General features: G+C 34.2%; 1 protein-coding gene across 1 annotated transcript; it reads right to left on the minus strand.

Annotated features, from left to right (window-relative positions):
- Window positions 1–67: 67 nt before the first annotated feature.
- On the minus strand, window positions 68–19,289 carry LOC106712436 (transient receptor potential protein). Its single transcript, XM_045683614.1, has 21 exons — window positions 19,215–19,289; window positions 15,329–15,498; window positions 13,988–14,132; window positions 10,298–10,393; window positions 9,976–10,118; window positions 9,484–9,685; window positions 8,987–9,160; window positions 8,162–8,260; window positions 6,436–6,571; window positions 5,955–6,107; window positions 5,465–5,610; window positions 5,149–5,389; window positions 4,918–5,041; window positions 4,464–4,659; window positions 4,036–4,200; window positions 3,533–3,755; window positions 3,070–3,232; window positions 2,575–2,735; window positions 2,192–2,371; window positions 1,027–1,125; window positions 68–739 (listed from the first exon to the last, which is right to left on the minus strand). The coding sequence occupies exons 1-21, from the start codon at window positions 19,269–19,271 to the stop codon at window positions 216–218; spliced, it is 3,597 nt and encodes a 1,198-aa protein (XP_045539570.1). The 5' UTR covers window positions 19,272–19,289; the 3' UTR covers window positions 68–215.
- Window positions 19,290–23,943: the final 4,654 nt, after the last annotated feature.

The following is a 23,943-nucleotide window of genomic DNA, read 5'->3' on the forward strand; positions in this document are numbered from 1 at the left end:
TGGTGAAATATTCAAAGCCATTTTATTTCAAATATTTTGCATTATTCTATCACAATCACTTTAATTTTTTGCGAATTACCAATCTATTAATATAATTCAAATCTATTTTTAGTGGTATTTCGATTCATAGAATTATCTAGTATTTAGTAATAATATTCTAGTTATTGCTATATTTTGTCTCACTAATACGTCAATGGTAATCCTCATATTTTGATCTAGAGCCATCCAGATACGATTTTCCCTGTTACTTTAGATCTTCCTTTGTCCCCCATTGGTGGTGGCTTACTGGCTGGTTTTGGAGCACTCGTCGATGGTTTAGGACTACTCTTTGGTTCCTCTGTAGAACCTGAAGGTTTAGGATCTGGTTTTGCCTTCGGTTTTGGTTCAGTTGATTCTGCTGGTTTAGATGCCGTTGATGTTTCTGGTTTAGTTTCTGTAGTAGATGGCTTCGGTTCGGGTTTCGTATCCTTAGCTTGCGACGCTAAAGCGGTTGCTGATAGAATTTGTTCTGCTGGTTCACTTTTACTTGGCGTTGGTTGTATTGGTTTTTGAAGATTAGAATCTTCTTCTTTCGTAATGTATAAGCTCTTTGTAGGACTTTCACCTTCAGGTTCTTCTATTTGAATGATATGGTCCTTCGATGATTTTGAAGCTTTATCAGTAGTATCCTCTTTTGTTGTACTGGTTGTTGGTTTCTCTTGTTTTGTTTCTTTCGGCTGCTCTGTTGCAGTTTCTGTGTCTGAAACGGTATTTTCGTTTACAAAACATATTTGTTTCATTTGTTGTAAATGTTGAAGTTATCTAAATTTGATAGCTAAGGGGCTGGTGAGCAATTTGGGTATGTCGTCAGGATAATGCTTTCTAAAGGTATGTATTACTAAGATCGAATGAAATTTCAGTGTTTACTTTATTAGCTTTTGAAAATAAGCGACATAAATCAAACGTAGTTTAATTTAGGTTACGTCGTTTACATAGGAACGGATCTTTCGTAATATTAAAATTAAATAATTTCAACTACGACATTACCTTTCCTTTCGATGTCAGCCTCTACTTTAATTTCAGTATGCTTTATATTTTCATCATCTGAAGTTTCTGGAATTGGTGTTCTCGCTCGGAATGTTTTACCTGGTGATAATTTTGGTATTGTAACTAACTTATTGTGACTTTCAGATAACATGGAAGTAGTAGAATATTAAAAGAAAGTTTTTTTGACTACGGAAGCCGTTAGGGAAGCGAAGTATTTGACGGAACCCTACACTCTAGATTTAATTATTCTATTCTATTCTGGCACCTAGAATTTGCAATTCTTTTCTTGCGTCCCTCGTTCAGTTAGTATCCTAACTTTATTTTAGATACGTTATAATTAATCTTTAAACGGATTTTTCCACTGGAACCTTTAGAATTTTTTAATTAAGATCATTATTTATTTTCGTGGACACCCCTGAAAGTCTCAAGTTGAGCCAACACACATCACACTTTAAGAAACGCTATTGAAATGTCTAGTGGTAATCCAATTGAATCCCATGAATTTCAGAATATTTCTGTTGTGACTTACATTTTAGTGTACCTAAAATTTGCAAGGGAATTTGAATGCACTCTTTTCGTAAAACCCTTATTTATTTTAAAGTTTATCCGGTTTTCATATTTCGAAATACTTTGTATCTTTTAAGACGAATATCTTTGTAGAATGCAAACTGAGTTTCTCCTATCGATTATGTAAATAATGCTTTTAAACGTAAAACTATTTCGAATGTATATTGAAACTATAAATATATTCATGAATGTTTTGAATGGTTGTTTATCCAAGGATATGTTTCCTAAAATTTTAGTAAACAGAATAACTACTCTTCAAATTGAGGTTATCTTACTTACCGTGGGTTTATAAGATCAAAATCTCTATTTATAACATGTTATCTCTGGTTTGTCAAAAATAGTGACAGAGATGACGGTATGTTGTATACAGAGATGTTGGTCTCGGAAACTAACGGTGATTCATTTCTCTTGCTATGGCAAAACAAGTTACCAATGACTACTTTACTAATAATGGTTATTATATGATATTTATAGGTCGGTCTTTTTAATGTTATTTAGCGATTGGATAGGGCTGTTCAGAATGGAAAGACGTAATATCTGCCTGTTGAACTGCTATGGTTGGGTTTCTAGGTAAGGGTTAAATATGTACGTTATTTACCACTTTTTCTATTAGAGGCAGTCGTGTTAGCCGCTTCAAACACTTCATCTTCTAGACTGACGTCACTTTGCGAGCCTCTCTTCTGTTTCTCTGTGAAGTCCGATTTAATCTTGCTTCTCATGAACTTGGCGTACGCAACTCTTGCAGTTGGATTCACCGATGATAGATTCGGATTATACTCTGTAATGAGTAAATTACTTTAATTATGTTATAGGTTGACAAATAGTGGATTCGGACATTATTTATTTTTTGCAATATTTAATTTAATACTCGTTAAGTCAAATATCTATTGATACTATGTGATCTGCTTAGTAATTTTCGAGTTTTACTTGACTTCAAACTGAGCCTAGAATATTTTTTGTCTTTATGCGATTTTTTTTTACCCAGTAGTTTCTGTGGATCGATAGTCCTGGCCTGCACGTTGTCCAAAATATGCAGCCTGAGGGATTGTCGGCTGCGTTTAGTGTCCGCCTCTGAAGTCCTTCCAATTGGATCTCGTCGGGTCGTGTTCGTGCGAACCAGAGCGTTCCAATCGCGTTTCTTACTGTTAGAGATTTTTTTATATTGATTTTATTAAAATGTGTAAGTTTGGGTTTTCGTAAAGAATTTGAGTAAAATATGCTTGTACGTGTTACTAAGATGGAAATTTGATACAATCAGTTAGGAAAAAATTACAATTTATTAGGTTTGGTAATTTTGTCGAGATTACCATGCTTACTGAACTTTACATTTATGATGTGGAAAATAATTTAAGATCAAATGTGCATGACAACTGGATTATTAAGTATAAACCAAAAAAAATTACAAATATGCCAATTTTGTCTTACGTTCCAGGGATTCGTTGGTTTCTATAAATTAAAACATTTAAAAGTTTTTACCTTTCAGTGCTACCCTTCCGTACGATGGCTTTAGCGATTTGACTGAACACATCTTTGGGCTTGCTCTCTTTGGAGATGACGTCCTTTATAATGCCTTCGACTATACCGATCTGGAAGTCCTTGAGAATCCTCCTCTCCATCACCTTGCCTTTCTTACCAGATACTGCAAGGATACATGCCATTTAAATACGACAAACAAAAAAATGGGCTAACAGTAAAATAAAGTAGGTTTTTTATAACTACAAAATTTTAAACTTATTACTATTTTGGATTCACAAAAGTAAATTGTGTCTCTGAATCTTACTACAATAAATATTTATTAATGCAACAAAAGATACGAAGTGCTTTTGGATTCATCTAATCCCTTGTCCTGTCATCTCTTTTTCTAGTCAAATACCAAACCGAAAACTACCGCCAATCAATTATTTGTCTCCTGTTACAAAAAATGTATTAATTATGTTACTTGTGGTATCTTGTAAATTGACCCTCGGCGTCTTCATGCCGTTGTTGTGCAGTATGTCGATGAGCTCGAAGCGTAGCGTAGATATGTCCTGCCGTATTTCCATCACGTCGTCCTCCGTCACGCCAACATCGTCACGCGCCCGCTGCTCAGCCGTCACGTAGCGGCGCACTAACACGCGCATCACCGCCTCGTGACTTTCGCGGGCTTTCTCACGAGATTTGTTCTGGAATTTTTTTTATTTTTTTATTATGAGAATCAGCGTTTTAAAAATAATTTTCGTGTCTTTTAGAGTCTATGTCATACTCATAATTCTTGATGTATAAACTGCAATGCAACAGGCCGGTTATAACTGTCTCTTGACAACAGATTTTTTTTATTTTTTCATTTTTTTTAATTTTAATTTTCAAATCATTTTCGTTTTTCAGATTCAAAAGGTAAGTTTTGATAAGGAGGACATCAAAATGTGGAAGGCATAATTTATGAGGTTTATGTTGAGCACTTACAATAATAGAACCCCGATCCCGATTGGAGCAGATGCGTTCAATCCAGCCTTTGACGTGTTTCGGAGTTGGAACAATATTAAACGGTGGAGGTACAGTATCGCCATCCTCGAAGTAAGACATCCAGAGGTTGCTTCGCGCAAACTTCCATTCCATATCAGCTCGTTCCTGATCAAATAGTATGAAAAAGCAGTTGAAATAGAATGACAACGATAGTACAACAAAAGTAGAAAGGCTTGTGTCATCGGCGTCAGTGTTAATGAGTTACATTTTACAACAAAAGTTTTTAATCAGAACCATGAATTGACTATTAGTAAACACATCACCACAAAAGTTTGGAAGAGAGAAAAATTATTGCAACATAAAATATAATAGAAACGATAAAGAAATAGCGAGATTCATGCATTAATTAGATATTTTCTGCGACGTACCGAGATAATTTGGTAAGAGTTTGACATCATAGCAATAAGCATATTCAGCAGCACAATGATGTTGATAACGGAGTACGAGCCGAAGGTGAGCAGCGCCCAGAACCTGGTGAAACTCTTGATGCCTGTCAGCTCGAAGGTTGTCAGGTCCACCAGACCGAAAGACGCCCAGAACAGAGATTGAGATGTTTCGAATAAGCTGGAATTACAAAAAGGAACATGACAAATATGTGATAATAATTTAAATCGAGAGAGCGCAGTTATTTATCCTATAGAAACTTTTCCAAATACAGGATCTATCAAAACAAAGGAATGAGATAAGAAGAAAGAAAGTAAATTACACAATTAAAAAAACTTACTTACTTTAACAGTACACAATGAACATCGTAGTAGTTTTAAGTTTAAAAAAAAAGTGACAGAAAGGGTTATTAGATCAGTGAAATAGGAAATGACATACTTTGCGTATCGCCTCCAAATAGTACAAGCACGCTCTTGATTGTCAAAGTCAGGTATTCCACTAGGAGTATGGTAACATTTGTTCTTTTCCAGTTCAGCGTAGTACCACAGAAGTTGATTCAAACCTATAATTATATAAAAAAAACAATTTGATAATAATTCCACACATATAAATGTTCCAGATTCAGTTACCATGGTAAATTCAAAAATAACTTTTGAAGTTAATACTTACCGCATCCAAAAGCGAATAACACCAACATATAAACGAAGAAGAACTTTATAATATCAATGATCATACGCCCGAGAGATACTTGAAGCGGTCCCAAATATGGATTGATGGAGAAGATATGGACGAGCTTGAGAAAGGAGAAGATCATCCCAGCAGCAAAGGCGCCCTCTGATAGCAGCATCGGATCGAATGAGTCCCAACGCTCGCGCGGGTACCAAGGATCGAGGCCGGCGCGATAGTCTCGCTTTAAAAAATACGTTAATAATTCGTACTGACGAAACACTTGTATATTAAAATAGCATATGATTATTTGATTTACCTGTACTATATACCAAGACGAGAAACGTAAACTGATCCAAGCGATGTAAAACATGTTCGTGATAAAGTCAACGATGTTCCACAGATCGCTAACGTATTCCATGAGACCGCCTTCCCAAAGTGATCTTATCTCAGCCCATATTAAACCTAAAATATACGACGAAGGTAAAATTATGAGATTTTATACAAATAAGTGTGTTTAAAAAATATTAAATTCAGACACATGCGTAGCCAGCATGGTTTTAAAAATTGATTGAGTTTTTAAAGAAATTTGAATCAGTCCTGTTAGTTTTTTGATGGAAAACATTATACAGCAATGGGATATTGGGAATATACATTGATTTATGAAGACATATCACTATGCATCAAAAATCTCGAAAATAACCCAATAATTTCTAAAAGACGGGGAATACTTATTTAATCTTTAGTTTTTGTCTTCAGACTCTTCATTTTGTACATCTCAAAGAGCATGTTGACAATTGTAAATTTACTTGCTATGAAGATGATGACAGTGAACTCGATGAGGCCTGGCAGTGCGCCTCTCTCGTGCGCCTTCCAATGAGCCACCAATTCCTGAAGCCAGCGGATTCCAGACCATTCCAGTACCAGAAACTCTGCCCTTTGAGAGGCCAGGGAAAGAAGAGCTGCGAAGAAAGCACAACATAGAAAGGATACTGTGATTGTATATGAACGCGTAGTAATAGAGCCCTTTGTGAAGTAAAGACCTTGAAAGACCATAATTTTTTTTTAAATAACCATTGGCGGACACACAGACTATTAAAGGGCAGACACGATTGAAGATATAAAACTTAATACTATCGAATGTCAATCAGCAAGACAGTTATTAACCTAACCATGAAGATCAAGTTCATCATCATCGTTATAACCAGCCTGTGTCAATTCACCGTTTGACTAGACCTTCCACATTTCCTTCCATAGAATACCTACACATGTTAGTCAATATATACTTACAAAGAAATAACATATATGAAGAGCTGTGACAGATGAACTTGACAAATGGTTTCTTCATGAATTTGCCGTATTCCGAGTCTGGGTTCAACATATATATGGTGCAATACACAGGGAACATGAAACCGAGTTTTGCAACCTGTAATAACATAGTTAGAATAAATACTTATTTAAAAGTTTCCAACCTAAATAAGGATCGTCGGTAGCTCAGGGGTTAAGCATTTGAATTAGGTCTGCAGGTCCTGAGTTCGAATCCCGCCATTCACTGATGTGTTTTTAGATTTTCGATTTATATAATTTATATTTATCTGACGTTCTTACGGTGAATGAAAACATCGTGAGAAGAAAATCAAAGATATGTGTGAAGTCAATCCGTACTGGGTCAGTGTTTGACTATGACCTAATCACCCCTAACTTGTGGTAGGTTCCGAGCCCCTCAGTGGGGACGTATAGTGAGCTGATGATAATGAACCTATATTTAAATAGATATGATACGATTTGAACATATAAAACTAATTCTTACGGCTCTAAAATACGCCTCAAATGTTTTTCTGCGACTTAAACTTTTCTTCGGTTTATTAAAAGCAGGCAAGAAATATATACAACCTTCTAACTCTTGTGTCATAATTTTAGCATTATTAGGTGGCCGCTGTCTCATTTACTATCTTGTAACATAAAAGATATTGACATATTAACAATTTTATTCTCCATCCTCCATAGTAAACAGTCCATACTATACATACCCAGAAAATTAGAAGCAGTTTACGACACAGTAGCTTTAAATGTACGCGCAAATAAGATAGTAAAAGTACCATAAAATAGAAATAAACTAGATTTATTTATTATCATACTTTCCGCCTTTGGAAATTGTAGTTAAAGATAATATCAGTAGTTTAAGGTCAGGGTATGTTACTTTTACAGTATAGAGGCAGAGCAGTAGATAATGCAGTACAGCTATTTGAATGCACGCCTGTTAAACCAGTACCAGTGTGTCTAGCACGATATGTGACAATCGCCTTTGTATCATCATCGTGAATTATGTAAAATTTAGTACAAGGTTTTTCAATTGTTAACAACAAAATTTGGACCTTATTGTGGGCCTAGCAGGAATATGCCATAAATATTTTTGCTAGGCCCAATATTCGGTACTCTCTCTGGGTTTCGGTTGAATATTTGAAAAAGTGAGCAATGACAAAATGTTCCAATAAAAATATCACGACAGTCCATCTACGGCAGTGTCTTTTTCTGTCTTTGTGCCATTACTATGTTTGGTAGATGTAATTAAATCTGTCAAGTTGATAAACAAACTATTGTACGAGACGGTAAAACGATGAAAATAGTATACATTGCTTTTTGTGTTGATTAAACGAGCTAAAGATTGGCGTGCATAAACATAAGCGTCTACATTTGATATAAACATTCACAGATGTTTGGACCAGACATTTCATGTTCATAGGAATTGTTAATTGTTTTAATGTCATACATCTAGATTTTTTCTACAATTGTATATTTACTGCGCGTTTTCATTGCCGAAGCATGTGTAGTGTTGTCTAGTTTTTTAAAGTGTAAATGAGAGTGATGTGAACTTGTTTCAACAGTTAGATTGGTAACATTATCACTCTGACTCGACAGACTGTCTCATTGTATGTTTGTTCCATCTGTGTGTCTATCCTTATTTTCTCTATGTCTATTTTCTTAAGTTTTCTGACGCATAAATATATGATATTACCTGTACACATTGTCCGACAATATTTTTCCGTTTAAATCCAGGTAAACCTTCGTACCATATGGCTCCTAATAATTGTTGTACGTTTGGATGAGCAACAAACTGAAAATAATAAAACTTTATTAGTAGTGTTTAAAGCAGTAAAACATATATAACGTTAGTTTACACTCTATTCCTACTAAGTTTGTAAACTCAACGTTCTAACTTCATTTCACGCAAACACTTTTTATAAAGAGTCTTACTATCCATTCTATTCTCTTTACTAAATTAAAACAAACGACTGTGTTTTTTTAAGATATCCTAAGAGCGCATTCGCACGGGCGCTTTTTTAACACCGATATCTATGGGCGATAGCGGTTCTCGAGCGATGAACGCTTAAAAATCACTCTTTTTTCAATCTTAATTACTCGGGCGAAAGCTTCCAGTGATTAGGAAGTAAAAAGCGTCACCTTTTAAAAGCAATGCCGTATGAACAGATATATGGAAATGCGTTTGTTTTTTTTAGAGCGGGTCAGGAAAGCGCCCGTGCGAACGGGGCTCAAGCTCCATTCAAATATAGTTTTCACACTGCTGTATGCTTCAGTTTTTTTCAATTAATTTTTATATTGTCCAAAGACCGTATAGTACAACAAACTTATTTGGTCCGCTGTGAGCGGCGCTAGTGTCGTAGTCAGTTCTATTTTAAAGTATCTAAAACCCATTTTGTATGGAAAAACCGTTATAGTTCCACCAGGATTTTGAGTTACTTTTTTGACATTGAAAGAGTGGATAAGTTTTCGATTTATATGCACGATTTAAGTGATAAAAAAATTAAATTGTTTCTCTCACCATTTTTTGTTTATATTTAATAGCTAGTTTGAGACGTCCGAGCGTCTGCCGCTCGCCAGGTTCCCAGCAGTCCAGGTCCCAGGGGTTGTAGTTGAGCATGATCTCCAGCTCCTGGGACGTGCGCGTGTGATCCAGGAGGGACGTCGCGAATTCCTGACACTGCTGTCTTAATGCCTGGTGCCAAAATGATGGTCAAGTTACTACTAATATTGGTACTGTGGAGATACAATTCTAATTTTTGAGAAATAACGCTTTGAAGTTTGACTTTCTGCGTTTATTTCTTCGTAATCGAGTTTCCACGTTGTAAAAAAACAAAACTTAAACCCACTTATAGTGTTTAAGATAGCATTTTTTTAAATGATTATGTTTCGTCTCAAACAGTTATAACCTAATCAACAAAAACCTAATCAAAAATTTTTAGTTTCCATTTTCTTGAACATCATATAAAAAAGGTTTTCCTAGTATGTCAAAATGTATTAGAAGGTCTTTAAATTAACCTTATATTCGACTCTGAATTCAGTTTCCATCCTGCTGAGGTGACCGAGCTCCCAGGACAGCTGGAAGGCGGTGAGCAGGGGGTCCGCGGAGGAGAGCGCGATTAGTGAGGGCGCTGTGAGCGCGCGGTACGCGTTGATGCGCGCCTGTGAGTGCCGCAACGAGTCCTCCTCTTGCGACTTTACGCATTCGTCGCAGCCGCACCTGCATAACAACAGCTTACACAATGTTGAAAGTGATGATATCTATCACGTTCAACTGTTTGTAAATGTCTTGTCGTATTGTAAATTTCTACTTACAATATGTTGGACAATATTCCAATTAATGCTCAATGTCAAAGTGAATTTATTTCATGAAAGTATGGCAAACGAGCTATTCACCAACTATGAAGTGACCGAACTTCTAAAAATCCCTAGTTCCTTTTAAAAATAGTTTGTCAATAAAGTGGTAGGGTACTTATGTGAGGGTCTTTTTGAGGAAAGGTCTGTACCTACTTGACGTCGTGTGGCACGGGCAAGGTGGCGCCCCTATCGAGCAGAATTTTGAGGATCTCGTAGTGGTTGCGGTGCGCGGCCAGGATCAGCGGCGTGATGTCAACCGTGAACGTTGCCGCTGAACTGTCTACTGATTCCCAACTCTATAACAATACAGACTATTTAATTATTCGCCATGTCTATTGATTTATAACTCTGTAATATTACAAGTTATTTAGACGCCGTACTTCAACTTTTTAATTAAGACAACAGTATTCCTGTTAACCGATTTGCTACTTTATTTTAAATTCATTATGATTCATTTGGTTTAGTGTTGACTCACATATGGTTCACCAGGGACGTGGTGTTCCTCCTCCCACTGCAGCAGCAGTTCCACCGCTTCCACGTATTCCTCTTTGATCGCATGCAATAGTGCGTCCTATAAACATAACTCTATGTAAAAAAGAAAAATGGCGCCTATTGCGGCAACAACGCGACAAACGTTCAACAAAGATGGTAACATAAATAAATCTTAAAAATATAAAATAATATTTATTCGCTTTTTGTCGACATTCACTATGTATTAGAATTACCTAAATATTGAAACTAAACAAGTGAACGAGTTTCGGGCGTTTGCCTGAAATGAACGATGATCATCTGGTAAATGCATAAATTTTAGAATTGACCTGAGTCCGTGCTTTTAAATTAATTACATAAATCTAATATATAAAATTCTCGTGTCACAGTTTTCGTCACCGTACTCCTCCGAAACGGCTTGACCGATTCTCATGAAATTTTGTGAGCATATTCAGTAGGTCTAAGAATCGGCCAACATCTATTTTTCATTTTTTTTTTAACTGCGCGCGGACGGAGTCGCGGGCGACATCTAGTAGTATATAAAAGAATAAATAAAAACTGAACCGCATTGATTAATATGAGGTAATACTTATTTAGTTGCATAAGGACTTTGTTCAAAGGCATCAGTTTAATGCAATTAGATTCAACCTTTGCACGGCCTACTGAAGGATGAATCTCTCATAATAATGTCTTTGGATTTGAAAACAAGCGGCTTATGTTAATTAAAATGTACACACAACCACGTGTATAAGTAAAATAATACTCAACATTTATATTTCCGTGTTACCTCAGAATTATACTGCGGATACATTTGTATTATAAACAAGTTGTCATATCTTACATTATCTTTGACAAAACACAGACTACAATGTATAAAAATCAATAAATATCTCTCTAAAGTGGATTATGAGTCCGCAAAAAACTTTTAGTTGAAACGTAATATATTCCGTGTTATATATATTAATAAAATTGGAATGTCTCTATGTAATATCGAAAAATCATATCATATGTTTATGATAACGATAAACATAAGATTTTTTCTTTTATGTCTGTTCGAAAGGCCGTGAACAATCTAGGCTAGGCAATCTCAGGAACGGTTGGATCGATTTTGACGTGACTTTGACGGGAAGGTAGCTGATGCACAGTTGTATAAAGTAAATAAATTCTACGCTAAAAGCGTGATTCTTTAATCATATTTTTTTCATATATTTTAAGGATATGGATCAAAGTGGTCATAAATATTAACGATTATTATAAAATTATAATTTTAAAAACACAAACTTTAATACCCTCGTTATGTTTGTAATAAACTTCCATTTTGTTTACAATATAATTTTTAAACAACTACTACATTTATTAGAATTTGATTCTCATTAATATGTACTCTATTTAATTATCTTAACATAATCTTTTGCGCAAATGAATAAGGCTTTTTACATTTATGTCTATACGTCTATGTAATATGTATGTGTTTTGACTTATTTTAAAGAAACAGGTTATATGCGAACTTATCTCAGTCAGGATTAGGCGGATTGCCCTCATTTGTAGAAAGCGGTAGGGATTTTTATAGAACACAAAGCTTCAAATGCACTAAGCCGGAATCAAGACTGTACCTTTCAAGACTATTTGAAATGTTCTCTGAGGGAATTTTCAGTCGTTTCTATTTTTAATACAATATTATAAGTACTACTGATATCAATTGACAGTTAATAACTTGCAAATGTGTTGCCCGTTTAAAAAATAGAGATTATAAACAAAAAAAAAGATTACCTCAGTCTAGCTATAAAACGTAAGAGCCTATTCTTTTAACAGACTTTCTAAGAACCTTGACCTGAATTAAAATTAGATCCAATTCGCTTAAATAACATACCTGGCGGCGTGCACATAAAATTGTTGTGGGCCGAACCAATCTACTTAATTTGGAAATGACTTGCGCCATTGTTGAGCGTAATCGGTTTTAAAATGAACGATTTAATGGAAAATTAAAATTTGATTGCCAAACTAATAGCTCTATCATATAGCTATTTATATTATATCACAAACTAGCGGTCAACCGCGACTTCGTCTGTGCAGAAAATAAATTGCCTAGCTGAAGCGGGCATATTAATGCTCGCGTGCTTCAGCTACTTTCCCGACAAGACCCATCAAAACCGGACCAGTCATTCCGGAGATTATCTTGAACAAACGCGGCCTTGCGGACAGACATACAGACACTCCAATATTAATTATTATTAATATTAATTAACAATATTAATATGTCTAGATAACGTCATAATATGTTGAAGCATCTAAATTTATAATTAGGAAATGGATATAATAGAGCGTCGGTGGCTCAGGGGGTTAACCACTTGACTTGTAATCTGCAAGTCATGGGTTCGAATCTTGCCATGTACCAGTGTTTTTCGATTTTCGATTTACATATGTAAATTTATCCGTCATTCTTACGGTACAAGAAAACATCGTGATGCAACCTGTACATAACAAAAAAAAGAAATTTCAAAGGTATGTGTGAATTCCCGGCAGAAAATGAAGGCGACGCGGCTTGCAATCTGTCACGTTCCTGCTCCCGAAATGGCGAAAAGTGAATTGCGGAGGTTCGTTTGGCCACGTCAAATGGATGTCCGTGATCTCTGCCTACCCCTTTGAGTTACAGGCGTGAGTTTTTGTGTGGATATAATAAAAATAAATCTGTATTTGTAAAAGAATGTCGTCTTAGTTACACTATTTATAACTCAAGATCGGTCGAACTGATTTAGCTGAAAATCGATGGGGAGGTAGTTTAGAACTAGGAGACGGACATAGGAACTTTTTTATCTTGTGTGCATTTTTTTAATTCCGCGCGGACGAAGTCGCGGGTAAAAGCTAGTATTTGATAAAACGTTAACTTGATACTATAAGTAATATAAATAAAATGAGAAATAGTAGTAGAATACTATTTTTGAAAATTCATTGCAACATTTAAGTCAAAGTTGTATCTGAAAAAGTAACTTTATTTTATACAAGTCTCAATAAATCATATTTAAGATAGAGATTTGTGGATAGAAAACACAAAACTTATGAAAATATACGACCAAATATGCAAAGTATTGATAGAAAGATTTCCCGTAGGAATACAAAGGTAAATGTAGAATTATATCTTTTTTAGGATATCCTGATCTATTTGATATATCTTTTTGTTCTAGAAGGCTTTGGTATTGTGTTGCAACAAAATAAAGAATAAATTAATAATTACTTATTTTAAGCAATTGCTTGTTATTGAGTAACTTTTTTTAAGAGTACACAGTGCAATGAAAATAATATTATTGTAGATTCCATATATTTTTAACGTTTTAATGTTATTTTTGTCTTGGGGGCTGTACTTCTGCTGTATTTCCTATAATTGACCAATCTATATCTTCCTGCCACATACTTATCTCTATATCTCTGAAGAGAAAGAAAGGGTTATCAATTTAAAGGTTTTTCAGTGGGCACCCAATACAATTAGGAATTTATGTTTATGTATATGTAACTAGTGGCAGCCCGCGACTTCATACGTGTGAAATAAAAAATAGACTAAGTTACTCCTGGAAACATAACCTAACTTTCAGTAAAAGTCCTGTTGAAATCGGACATGATTTTTTTAATTTTTTTTTCGATGTTACACACTTAACTAAATGTTATATGACATAAGCATTACCTTAACTTTGATACCGGATGCCAGAAGAAGTTTTATCAGTTCAATATTTTCATTTTCGATGGCGGCGATAAGAGCAGATCTGTTGAGCGGGTCCACGCAATTTATGTCGAGTATCTCCGGACTCGAAGCGTACTGGTCTATCAATCTAAAGAAAAAAAAGTACAAGGGTGAAGTATTTTTAAATAATCCAATGACGACATAGTCTATTTTAATCTTTAGTTTCGTAAACTATTGAAATTGTCAATCCTTTGACTACAAAGGCAACGTAAAATGTTGTACAATATATAAAGTACAGTATATAGGGCACGGTCAGTGATAACGCAGTGATGTGTAGAAATAAACAAGATTAAAGCGGACCTTGTAGTGATTCCCGGTGACTTAAAGTGACTTATACCTATACGCCGAAATAGCTACTACAATACGATTCTAATCCGGCTTTTGAGACCAGTGACAAATGTGAAAGTTTTTAAATCTCTATATGTTTTGACCCGTCTTCTAACGTATACGAAGAAATTGTATTGTACATAAAAGGTTGAATTTTTTTTTTTTTTTAAGGAAAATATAAGGTATGTTTTTATAAGATAAGATTGAATGTGGATGGCTATAAAGGTAGAAGAAGACCAAAGAAAGTATGGATGGATTGTGTGAAAGAGGATATGCGTAAGAAGGGGGTAAATTCAGATATGACGGCTGATAGAGATGTATGAAGGGTACACACTGTGCCGACCCTCCATAGGATTAATGGTAGGTTGATGATGATAATGTATGTTGCGGTATTATTTATTGACTATGAGATTTTAGTGTCAAAACACATGTATGAAATAATTACCATTGTTTTTTTTTAAACAGAAGGAAAGTACAACATTTATACTGTTGTCCTTGGACATGAAAAGCTCGAACTGAAACTTAATCTGTTATTTTTGAATGAAGCATAATTCCATCTCATTTAAGTACACTTTATCGGTACTTAAGTATTATTGTTAACTCAGTGACTTTGACCTGGTATCTGAGAGGATTACGCGGGGCTTCAGTAGCGGAACAGCGTGCCGATTTAATGCCAGTCGTAATGTCACGTGTGTCAACTGTTTATTGTATACTAGTTGTAGCAAGCGACTCCGTCGCCGTGAAGTAAGAAAAACAAACTTATTAGTCTATGATTTACATATTAGCCAAATTTCATACAGATATATGTAGCTGTTGTGTAGATACCTTCTTTAAGAAACATCCATAATAATAATTTATGGTCTGTGTATGGCAAATATTAACTGCTCATAGCTCAGCAACCACTGAAACTGTCGCTACAGTCTATTTAAAACAGTCCGTGTATGACGGTTTACATACTTTTTAACAGTAGCGTAGTCTCCCCGATCTGCATTCAGTAGAAACGATTTCTCCTCTCTTGTGAGCGGCTTCTCGTAGACTTGTCGTAAATCGGTCTGGCTGTTCCTGAGGGCTTCCTGGGAACTCCCCAGGAGCTCCTCCCTGGACCCCCGATTCATTCTTGCCTGGAACTAAAAGATTTCGGAGGAATCTTTAGTGCGTTGGACATCTAAAACATGAAGGCATATTTATGGTGTTTTTGTTCATTATGACTGACGGGAGGATAATATTTTGTGTATGTATGATTGTAGATCGAGGTGGAGGTATTTATTATAACAAGTTAAGGTAATAATACTTTAGATGATGGTGATTATGATGATATTCATGATGATGACGATGATAATGAAGTATGGTTGACGACAGGCTGACGGCCAACCGTAATAAATTAAGCCAATACTTTTAGGTTTATAAAACCTTGTGTATCGACCTCACGTGAGTGGGAAAAGGCCAGAGAGATGATGACGACTACGACAATGAAGATTTTACGTAAGTCTGTTCTATTATGACCTATTGAATAATGAAACAGCTGGAATAATTTTAATAAAATGGATGAATTTGGATTCGTATCCTTCTCCAGATTGTAGGGATACAGAGTCAGTATTACAGGTTTTATATAGTTCGCGTAAGTATTAATGTCTTAAAGCAACCTATAATAGTTCTTAACAATCTGCACACACATTTTCAAGGGCATAGATAGTGTTATACCTATCGTAATATTTATAAGGTAATGAAAACAAGGCCTAGGAAGTAAACAAAGGAATGGCTTTAAATTAATCAATAAAAGATCTTGTTGCACTTATAGTTATGCAGATGTACGGCTTCCACTTTAATGTACCTTGAGTTTATAATCTTTAGACAAGGTCGGTACAGACAGAAAGAAAAGTGTTATTGTTTAATTTTATTGTGAGACATCAAGAAACAGCGTAACATTTTCAAAACCAGCCTATGTAGTCCCCATAAAATTAATAATAAATTATACAAATTATACTGATTACGTACTAATTACCAGTTAGACTTCTAGATAATTAATTAAAACTCTAGAGTATGGTGATTATTAGATTATCGTAAATTTATAAAAAAAACACGAAAATGTAGATTCCTGTTGTAACTATACTAGCGGTTGCCCGCGACTTGAGAATGAAAAAGAAAATAGCCTAAGTCACTCCTGCAATTATCAGTTACCTTCCAGTTAAGGCTCTATTAAAATGTTCAGGTGTTTGGATTGCCGATACTGATTGCCCAGAAGAAACACGAATTTACCGACAGACAGACAAACATTTTAAAAATTTAATATTCCTTATAAGCTTAGTAAATACATAATGTTCATTAAATATATGAAATTTTATTAATCTTACTAATGTTATAAATGCGAATGTTTGGATGGATGGATGTTTGTTTGAAGGTATCTCCAGAACGGCTCAAAGAATCTCGCTGAAATTTAGCACAGATGTAGATCATAGTCTGGAAGAACATATAGGCTACTTATTGTGTTTTTTTTCAATTCCGCACGGACGGAGTCGGGGGCGACGACTAGTATTACATACAAATACTCCAATTTTATTGTATAGTTTTGTTAGATTACACTAATTTTAAAATATAATTAAGAAAATCGATTTGTATTTCTTTGTTCCGAATGAATTTAAAAAATACTGCATTGATTAAAAAAAACTCGACTAATGAGTAACTTAAACAACGTGTTTTGTAAATTTTTACATCCAAATTAAGTATTATTTATATAAAACAAAACGATACTTAATTTTTTTGGGTAAATATTTATACATACCTTTCTTTAAAATCTGACTTTAATGTACAATTTTTAACTACGAGTACTAGTACCACAATAAATTAATAAAGGATAATTTAAATAAATTTTCTTTCTTACTTTTGTTGTTTTCTTTACTGTATAATTCTAACAATAAAAGAATGTACGAACAGATCAAAGGGTTGGATATAACTGAGGGAACGTCTTATCAAATAAATAGAAGGTAGTGGTAGATAAACAAAAGGTTCTACGTTTGAATATCATTACTTATCGTGAGTTTGACAGTTACAAAATATTACCGTGAGTTTCCACTGCGGAAAAATCAGTACCAAAATATATATACAACCTTTTCATTATTGTTGATAAAACTGTTATACTACACCCTTATATTGTCACGTACTGTTGACCGGAAACTCAATAACCGTTAATTTCTGAGATCACAATCTAATATATAAAATTCTCGTGTCACAGTTTTCGTCACCGTACTCCTCCGAAACGGCTTGACCGATTCTCATGAAATTTTGTGAGCATATTCAGTAGGTCTGAGAATCGGCCAACGTCTATTTTTCATAACCCCCCCCATTTTTTTTTAACTTCGCGCGGACGGAGTCGCGGGCGACAGCTAGTATTCGTATAAAACATATCGTCATCCCTTTTTTTTGCACAGAAAATAGATATGTTTTAAATTGGTATTTTGGTCTTAGAAATCTACGACTAATCTTACAAAAAATGAGCTATAACATTTTCAATGATAAAAAAATTGTATGAAAACATACCTATGTCCATTATTTTTAATAGCGATATGTTTTTCAGATGTCTCGATCTATGCTTATTTCTCTCAATACATAGTAATCGTAACATATTAGTAATCTAGGATCTTACTTCACAATGTTCAAGTTAAGTACTGGTTAACTAACAAATAAGTTAATCAAAATATTTGGACAAATAAGTTCCAAGGAGGTGATTCAGAACTTATTTGGACATTGTGAAACAGGCTGTAAATAAACAGAAACAAAAAAAATAAATAAAGACCTTTACATATTTATTGCAACACAATTCTAACATCTTTGTATTGTGTGACGCTGAAAAATTGTAAGAAATCTGAGTACGTGTTACACATCACTCGTAACGGGACAAAGCATTCTTGACAATAGGGAAGGCTGACGGGAAAGAAATCTTAAGCATATCATGACGCGGTGTAAACCCAGCTGATTTATGAGCCACGGACGGCTTCCATAACTGATATATGTAGTTATTTTTGAACGGATTGTATCAGACGAGTTTCAGACATCAAACTATAAATTCTATCTAATAGTTAGATTTTTTTAAATAGATAACTCCAAAACGATGAAACAGATCTAGATGATAAAACTGTATACTTAGAGTAGATGAATCTGAACCCGTCTCAGTGGGCAGTACCGGCTAGAAACGTCGCAGTTTTATGAGGGGGGGGGGATTTCTGCTACGTTAAAAAATAGGCAAACAGTTTTATCACAATATGTACTATAACAAAAAATGTACATAGGTAAAAAAATAAATAAAAATATAATGTAAAATGTATACAAATTACTGTTTGGAATAGCATAGGCTGCTGACTGAGATTTTTAAATTCAGCACAGACGAATTCGAGTGCTAAAGCTAGTAGGTATTTTAATATTTAAAAAAAAAAATTTGATTGTTTCAGATTAAGACATTTAATGTTCTAGCGATTTTGAATTATATTTCCAAAAAGTAATTCAGCTATGAAAATTATTTCTATAAATAATTGATTATATTTTATTTTATATTCGAATACGCATTTTAATTTATTGAACTGATTGTAACTTTGACGCAAATAAAAAAAACTTTTTATCATAAAAATATTTGATTGTAAATTTTTCTCTAATGGTTATTTATAACTCAAGAACTGTTTAACAAAAAGCTTGTTAATGATCACAATAATTAACTCTTAGAGAAATCGAAAAGAATTGTCGAAAGAAGAAAGATAAATACAATTTTTTTATCTTTTGATTCTGTGTTACTATAATTATCGTTTAATTTATTTTTAATCACCTATCTACTAGTATATTGTATTTAAAAACTTACTGTTGTGTTCATATCAAAGCGAACGCGAACTTTCTTATCTTTTTTACGTTTCTTCATTTTTATCTTTTATCTTTTTATGTTAAAAAAACAACCAATCACTAACAATTTCTTCTTAAAATTATTACAGAACACATTTTTGATATCAAATTCATATTTCCGTTTCAAAACTTAAAACATTTTGAATCGTGAATTTAAAAATTACGTTTCAACTAACTATTATCGACTCATTTCACAATGCACGTCACTAATAGATCACAGATCAGTTGAAACTCCTAAAAAAGATGCTCTTTTCACAAAGTACACAAACATGTTTGTGCTGATTTTGTTTAATCTGCGACGTATTGTAAAAGCTGTACGAATTTTAGTACTGCTCTCGAACAAACCGTGTTAGAACTGAAGTTTGACGTGCTATTTTTAAAGTGATATATATTAGTTTTACGAATGAGTATTTTGTGTGACTCATGTCATAAAACAACTGTATTGTACATAAGGGAATTGAAACAGGAACATTGAATTATGGAATTAAATTTTAATTCTTTATTATTGCAGTTCGTTTGTAGTTCAATGTACATAATCTATATATATAAAAGAAAGTCGTGTTAGTTACACTATTTATAACTCAAGAACGGCTGAATCGATTTGACTGAAAATTGGTGGGCAGGTAGCTTAGAACCAGGAAAAGGACATATGATAATTTTTACCCCGTTTTCTATTTTTAATTCCGCGCGGACGGAGTCGCGGGTAAAAGCTAGTTTCCAATATATAACAGCTTTTATAAGCTCATAATTGCTATGTAAATTTGCACATTAAAGAACAAAGAATTTACTTGAATACAAACTTATATAGAAGACAAATGTTGCCAATTTTAATTAATTATTATTAATAAAACCTTTTATAAAAATACTGAAACTACTCGTAGATTATCTTTACGTGTCTGTAGATGTTCTCAATTTATTCAATAAGATTTTTTCGATTGTTTTCTGTTGTTATTGAGGCAGGTTGTGTAGACAATTTTATTGTTGCAACAGACATTTTTGTATAGAGCTCAATGCTTTCTTATCTCCGACACATGGCCGTTTTGTCTTTGATCGTGTACGTTGCTCGAGTTTGTTTACGCAGTAAAAACGTCAAGCCCCAAATGACAGTAAACGACTACGAGTCAGGAACGAATTTACATTATAGGCATAATGGTCGAACGTTTAGAACTATATATTTGGATTAAAAATTATACTATTTGTTAATTAAAGCCAAAATGCTAGAGACTTGAATGATCCTACGATATTCAGACGTAGAAAACGTCATAATTCAGCTTCAGTCATTTAGTCTCTATGACGTCACAATAGAACCCACAAACAACAAAACATACACGCAAGAATATTAGTCTCTTTACTTAGACGGGTAATTGGCCTATCGATGTATAATTTTTAAAATATCCGACTCGAAGGACTAAGAAAACAATTAGTTACAAAAGTCTTTAATAACAGTGTCTTACTGTAGGTTTCTGAGATATAAATCTCCGTTTTAAGCAAGTTTGACAAGGTTGACGATGTGTTTCATACCGAGATTTTGGTCTCAGAAACCAACGGTTAGTTTGCTATTCTTTGAGCAAGTTATGTTCTATGATACCTGCAAAAAACATTAACTTTATCATAAGGTGGCAAAAGAGCTAGGGTTCACTTGAATACGACGAAAAAGCACTTGTGATGTCTACCTTTAATCAACGGATGAGGTGACGCATTGTAAAAGGATATATATTCTTCATGTCCATTTTCCCTTCCCATTCTTTCGTTATAAAAAAAAGATGGGAAGGGAAAGGGGACTAAAAGTAGGCTTCAGTCACCACACACATCAGATGACACGCGGAATTACTTCCACTTCACGCCTGTATTCTGTATGGTCATGGTATTTCACCAGGCGAGCTGGATTCGTGCAACAGATGTTGCTGGCTTCTTTACCGCTGTTAAAATATCTCTAGAATGATCTAATTAAAGCCCAATGATCTTAAAAGCGGTCAGTTGAAATGTTTATATCAATACTCCGACCATCCATATGCCATTGCGTTGCAATATATTTCACAAATCATAAAATTATACGAGTGAATGATGTAACGACTTTGATACTATTTCAGTACATCCCGATGAGAAGCGAAATCTCCATCAGATCCACGTGTATACATTACAAAATCACATATGAACAGAGAATATGTTTTCAAACAGGTTCTTTGACCTTGGAAACCGTTGGTAGTTTCTTCAATTGATAATTTGATGGAGAAATCTTTATAAAGTGAATGTAATGAAGATATCATGGATTAATTATCGAGATTTTATGATAATATCATATGAGATTGTGTTAATTCTGAGCTTCGTCTGATGTGTAATGTGCCAGTCACTATACACATTCTAACCTCTTCCTCCTTTCTCCTCTTTGCTTATACCCTCTTTTGTCAACAAAAATGCTAGAAACATCTCTTACTCTTTAATGTTTAGAGCGATATTGGTTGAAATATACATTAATGACGGTCGAGTTGGCGATTGTAGCTTTTATGGCGAACACAATTATATCTAAGGACTTACTAGCCAAAATTAAAAGTTGCGGAGACTGGTAGTTTTTTAGTTGTTGAATAAATAAAATCGTATTTTAGGTTAGATTTCCACTACTTTTGACGTAACTTTGACAGTTTTATTTAAAAATGGGCAAAGGCTTTTATTTTATACAGCCATAAGTCATGTATGCTGCTTCAATAAATTAAAAAAATACTCTATTTAATTCGATTAAAGTTTTTTAAACCAAACATATTATTTATTCTAATTTTTATTGCGAAATGTTATCTTTAATTGATTAAAAATAATAAAAATCTGACATTTATATTGTTTAATTTTTGATTATGTAAAGTATCTTTAATTAATATTTTTAATCCATGTGTGTGAAAGAGGATATGCGTAAGAAGGGGGTAAATTCAGATATGACGGCTGATAGAGATGTATGGAACAGTACATACTGTGCCGACCCTCCATAGGAATAAGGGCAGGTTTATGATGATGATTTTTAATCTATTTGTATCTAAGGATCGTAAAACAACAGTAAAATTTGATCAATCATTTTGAGGATGATAGATCAATACTTCTAGTAATGAATCAGAAGGATGGATTATTAGATTTCGGCTGGTAACATACTGGGAAAACTGAAATCTGATGATGATATCTGAAATTATCAGTAACTTACCTTAAATAATACGATCAGCCACTAATTCATGTTTACGTATATTACTTCGTGTTCCAGTAGTACCGAATTCCGTGTAGAATTACACCGGTGCGTTTTGTCGTGTCCTACGGGACACTGGTCAGACGATATGCTAAGTGAATACCACATTAATCGAATTTTCAAAGAGGGCTCGTCGCAAGTTCACGTAGGGTTGTGACAATGGGAAACAGTTGTCGATAGTTTTCACAACATTTTAAGTAAATAGTAATTTGATTAAATAATAGTTTATTAAATTTCTTGATAATAAACAAGGGAATTTTACGACTAATTCATATTTTATTTTGAGGGTTTCTGTGAACTTTTTACTTTCATGCTTTAAGTAAGCACTGACGGTATAACGTTTTTCATTCATGACACACGTTGTTTTTTTTTTTTAATTTCGAGTTGTCGTAAAGCACTATAAGTAAGTTTTTTGTAAGTAAGAAATGTATAAAATTGGATTTAGAATTTTTAATAGTACTCTTATTAATTTATTGATATTTTTATAGACACATTTATTATCTTACTAATATTATAAATGCGAATGTTTAGATGGATAGATGGATGTTTCTTTTAAGGTATCTCCAGAACAGCTGAACAGATCTTGATGAAATTTGGCTCAGATGTAGAACATAGCCTGGAAGAATACATACCCTACTTGTTAAGTTTTTTTAATTCCGCGCGGACGAAGTTGCGGGTGACAGCCAGTTTAAATAAATCATAGAACAAGTCTAATTATAATACTATCGATATATTTTCGGTTGAGGTTCCCATCACTAGTTAGCAAGCTATCGCTAATGCCATTAATGTAAGTCCGTCGACGGCCACTGTGTCGATATCATTTGTTTCGTATCGGAAACATGTCCGCGAAACGTACCTTTTATACTACGTTTTGCGTATTTATTTGAGCATCGCCAAACTGTCGTATAAATTAGCTGTGTTACTAACAATTTATATAATATATATTGTGGCAAACGAGCAAGCGGCCACATGAATTCGCCGAAATATCGAAGCGACCGCTGCCCACAGACATTCGCAATTGCAGATGCGTTGCCTACCTTCAATCGACGAAGGAGGTGACGCACAAAAAGAGAATATTTGACCTTCCTATGCATCACCTTCTCCATCAAATCCACCTCCACTTCCCATCCTTTCCTTATAAGAAAAGGGTGGGAAGGGAAAGAGGACTAAAATTAGGCCTCCGGCACCACACTCATCAGACTGTACGCGGAATTACTTCCACTTCACGCCTGTCTTCTGTGTGGTCGTGGTATTTCACTATGCGAGCCGGCCAATTCGTGCAACGAATGTTGTTGTTGCTGGCGTTTACCACTATTCCTTTGTTAGGTTTTCGTGTACAAAAACGAAACTAAGGGATACGATTAACAAATGTTTAACTTTTGATTTTGTGTTAAACGATATTGTTTCCCAAATAGAAATAGTATTTTATCGGTAATATAGTATATAAATATTACAGTCCCTAATAAAC

The sequence above is a fragment of the Papilio machaon genome, chromosome 22 (assembly GCF_912999745.1).
Source record: "Papilio machaon chromosome 22, ilPapMach1.1, whole genome shotgun sequence".
Taxonomy (NCBI): Eukaryota; Metazoa; Arthropoda; class Insecta; order Lepidoptera; family Papilionidae; genus Papilio; species Papilio machaon.

Excerpts from the sequence above, each read along its gene's own strand:
- LOC106712436 (XM_045683614.1), bottom strand. The coding sequence starts at position 19,271 with ATGAAGAAACGTAAAAAAGATAAGAAAGTTCGCGTTCGCTTTGATATG. Across the intron at positions 4,201-4,463 it reads ACTCTTACCAAATTATCTCG|GAACGAGCTGATATGGAATG; the intron begins GTACGTCGCAGA and ends CTATTTGATCAG. Across the intron at positions 2,736-3,069 it reads CGGAAGGGTAGCACTGAAAG|TAAGAAACGCGATTGGAACG; the intron begins GTAAAAACTTTT and ends AATCTCTAACAG.